Source organism: Exophiala aquamarina, assembly GCF_000709125.1.
Source record: "Exophiala aquamarina CBS 119918 chromosome Unknown aczIA-supercont1.7, whole genome shotgun sequence".
Classification (NCBI taxonomy): Eukaryota; Fungi; Ascomycota; class Eurotiomycetes; order Chaetothyriales; family Herpotrichiellaceae; genus Exophiala; species Exophiala aquamarina.
Window position 1 is genome coordinate 1,566,100 of NW_013550581.1, and position 4,375 is coordinate 1,570,474.

A 4,375-nucleotide genomic window follows, 5' to 3' on the forward strand; every position below is an offset into this window, starting at 1 on the left:
CTATAGGTCTATAGGCTATTAGGGTAAGGAGGTATAGAAATATAAAAGGGATTTTAGTATTATATATATACGCTCCTTTACCTAAATAGTATAATTCGTAGTTAACTTCGTTAGCAATCCTATACCTATATTTTAGGATATAGTCCGACGAATAAGTATTCCCTTTGTTATCTTGGTCAACACTCTAATACCCACTCTATTAAGGAACCCTACCTTGGTTAGAACTACTTGCGGCTCGGATTATAACAAGTAAGTAGTAGCGATAGAGTAAGTAGATATAGCCTCGAAGGCCTAAGGATTATAAGAAAGGATTAATACTATAGAAACTATAGTAGAAGTAGTCCTTAAGAGTATTCCTAAGACTCCCCTAAGGTCTATAGGTCTATCCTTACCTATAAGGACGCCTAAAAGGCCTCGCCCGCGCCGTAAGGCCTTACCTAAGGCCTTATCGAGTACCCTACTACCGACCTTAATAGCGCCGCTAGTACTCACTAGCGGCAAAAGGCGTAGGTAACTAACTATAAAGGTAGTTAAGGCGCGTGACTAAGGGTTTATTTATTGAGTAATAGTTAAATATATACTTATTTATTAATATTAATGTAATTCGATGTAAAACTACAATAAAATTAGGTGCGATTTATAGGCCTTACCATAATATTTAGCCCCTAAAACTTAGCATAATAGCTACTAAGAATATACCCCGAAGCACTCCCGCGTCTACTTGTAAAGACGCTAGTTTAATGGGAAATTTCGCTTCCACGTCGAAATGCTGCATGTCGTCATCGAAAAGCGGCAACATACTTACGATATTTACCCGCACATTTCTATGGTCAGCACCCCGCGGCTCATAGGATAGAGGCTGCGCTCGTTACACCGCGTCACAATCGGAGAAATTTTCGGCCATTGCGAAGGGGAGTTGGTCACCTGGGAGGCTGTAAATTGTGGGCCAATAAGGTGGGGCTAGTCTAGGATTACGAACCACCGACGTAGATTATTCAAAGCGATAGCCTAAGGCTGCCTCAATGTTTGAAGCTGCTTGCGACGGAGAAATTCTCGGGAATGGCAATGGTAGGGTATCTGACCTGACAACGAACCACCTATATAGACCTTTCGAAGCCGTGGCTTGACTCTAGAATGCTCGATCCTCCGTATGACTTATACCATGACGGCCGACCTAGCCATCGCCAATGCAACCGAAACTCCCAACTCGAACAAGCTCAGCCTGGAATTGCGCTTTCAGGAGCAGCTGAGCGAAAATAGCAACGTCCAGAAGACAAGGCAGCCAAGCTGGTGGAAAGATGTAGTGGTTTATCAGGTGTGGCCAGCTTCTTTCAAGGACTCAAATGGGGATGGCTTGGGCGATCTGCGTGGAGTCATCTCCAAGCTAGACTACTTGAAGGAGCTTGGTGTGGACGTTGTCTGGCTATCACCTATATACGATTCTCCACAGGAAGATATGGGCTACGATGTCTCTGATTACAATAACATTTACCCGCCGTACGGGACTATGGATGACATGGAGGAGCTGATTGCCGGCCTACATATCCGTGGAATGAAGATCATCATGGATCTAGTCATTAATCATACCAGCAGTGAGCACTGGTGGTTCAAGGAGAGTTACAAGAGCCGGCAGGGTAAATACGCAGACTTCTACATGTGGAAGGACGCGAAGGTAGGCCAAGATGGCCGACGGGAACCTCCAAGCAACTGGGGAAGTGTTTTTGGAGGAAGTGCTTGGGAGTGGGTCGAGGAGAGACAGCAATGTGAGTCTCCGGTGCAGCGATCTGAACCTGGATATAGATGTTGACGCATGCAGACTATCTACACATCTTCTCAAAGGGCCAGCCAGATCTCAATTGGGAGAGTGCTGAGGCGAGAAAAGAGATTCATGAGAGTGCCATGCGATTCTGGTTCAAGAAGGGTGTCGACGGCTTTCGAGTCGACACTTGCGATATTTACAGTAAAGATCCCGAGCTACGGGACACAGAACCTACCCCACGCACTGCACCATTTGGAGACCCTCAAACCGCTATGGAGAGCGGCCCCAGGATCCATGAATACTGGCGGGCTATCCGAAAGCAAGTGCTCGACGATTTTGGCGACCCACTCATGGTTGGGGAGATGTCGCTGACCAGTTTCGAGGACACTCTTAAGTACATCGGGCGTGAACCAAGAGAGCTGAGCATGATCTTTGACTTTACCTACGCCACACTTGGTAAGCGAACCATTTCCCACATAGGCTCAGCACTAACCCACGCAGGAGGTACTCTACACGACCAACCTCTGCACCATCCGCACCCGTTCAAGCTCTCCGAAGCAAAGGCTGCCATGAAGAGGACGCAAGATTATGTCGCCCATCCGGCAGCATGGTCCTCTGTTTTCAAGGAGAATCATGACTTCCCTCGCAGCGTTTCGCGTTTTGGGACCCAAAATCCCAAATACTGGAAACCGGCTGCAAAATTGTTAGCAATGATGACGGCCACGCTGTCAGGAACCCTCTTCCTCTATCAAGGCGAGGAAATCGGTATGACAAACATCCCAGACGCATGGAGTGTCGAAGACCTGAAGGATATCTCGTCGATAAACTACTGGAATCGGATGAAGGAACAGTATCACGACGACAAGGAGATGATGGCAAATGTTTGGAAAGCTATTGTCAACTACAGTCGAGACAATGGGAGGACTCCGGTCCAATGGTCCAGCGAAAAGAATGCCGGCTGTAGGTACTTTGAAATTTGTTTCTACTGGAGTTTTTCTGACTTGTTGTTCAGTCACTACTGGGAAGCCTTGGATGAGGGTTAACGACAATTACAAGTCCATCAATGTCGAGGATCAACAACAAGATAAAGACAGTGTTCTAGCATTCTGGCAGCAGCTTCTGCAGCAGCGAAAGCTGCACAAGGATATCTTCGTATATGGCAGCTATGAGGTCCGCAACTTTGACAACGAACAGACCTGGACGTTCATGAAGCAGGGTGACAATGGGCGGACAGCATGGATCGTGCTGAACTTCTCTGAAGAGGATGCCGCCATTGATTTGCCCATCAAGCATGGCAAATTGATCTTGTCCAACATGCCCTCGAATGGAGACAGCCTCATAGATCGACTCAAACCATTCGAAGGTAGAATCTACATGGGTTCGCAAACATACATTAGGGAGAAATAGGCTAGGGAGCGATAGATCAGGGAGAGATAGATCGGGGAGAATGAGACAATATTTTGCTCTACGTATGCCTGCTGTCCTTCATCGTTAGCTTTGCTTTCTATCGGCGATGAGCTACTAGTTTAAAGTGAAAAGCTCGACTGTTTCCCTTTAGGGTACGGTGGGATTCGCGGAAGCTAAATACGAAGCTCTGTTCAACTGATTGTTCAAGTCAGGAGTTTCACCTTTGCCTTGAGAATTCATTAATCTAGGAGCTTAGCTTAGCCAACGTCTAATTAGATGTACACTAGAGTCTCTGTGGTTGCCATTCGCGTGATCTTTCTATTGCGAGACTTGCTTTTCTTATATAAGTGTTCACTTATTATAGTCCGGGCTATTAGAAAGACTTAGGCTAAGGTGGGTTCCTTAATAGAGTAGATATTACTATAGTATAGGGCGTAGAATTATCTACTCCTAGTAGTACATTTTCGTGGACGAATCTAGCTATAAGTTAAGAGATAGCGTTAGGCGCACGATATATTCTCCCTAAGGCGTAACGCCTCTTTAGATTTATTAAGACTAAGCGATATCCTATTAACGCCTAGTTACGTAATTAGGCTTATATAAGCTAGGATCACGTAGTATCTATTAGGTAAGGCTATACTTAAGCCTTACGAAAGATTCTATAAAACGCTATTCTATTCTATAGGATTAGAAATTACTTACCTTAATTTCTAAGTATCCTAGGAGTTAACTCGTATTTACGAATACTCAGTAATTACTCTCGTACTTACGAGATATTATAACGGAGCCTATGTCTATATAAAATAGGCTAATACTCCTTTACTTAGATAGATCTTAAGTTATTTAATAAGATAGAAAGCGACTATATATTCTACTCCTTCTTTCTACGATCTTCGGCTACTTCTACTATAGATCCTAAACCTTATCCTCCGGATAGGTTATAAGTCCGGATCGCTCTAGCTATTATCGATATCGACTTTCGTTATCTATAAGTACAAAAACCTTATAGAACTAGTTCTATAAACGAAAATAGAATTAAACGCCTTTAAGTTCGCTAGACTAAAAGGCTCTTCTAATATCGAAATATAGGCTATACGAATAGAAGCCTATTTAATCGAAAAAGGCCTAGGATCGACTATTAAAGAGTCTATACGGTCTACTAGAACTACTAGTTCTACTAGCGATACTAATATAGAGCTCGAAAACTCT

General features: G+C 44.2%; 1 protein-coding gene across 1 annotated transcript; it reads left to right on the forward strand.

Annotated features, from left to right (window-relative positions):
- Positions 1–1,162: 1,162 nt before the first annotated feature.
- On the forward strand, positions 1,163–3,166 carry A1O9_08525 (uncharacterized protein; the record flags this gene model as incomplete). The annotated part of the gene is made up of 4 exons (XM_013402910.1): positions 1,163–1,763; positions 1,817–2,215; positions 2,264–2,719; positions 2,772–3,166. The coding sequence occupies 4 exons, from the start codon at positions 1,163–1,165 to the stop codon at positions 3,164–3,166; spliced, it is 1,851 nt and encodes a 616-aa protein (XP_013258364.1).
- Positions 3,167–4,375: the final 1,209 nt, after the last annotated feature.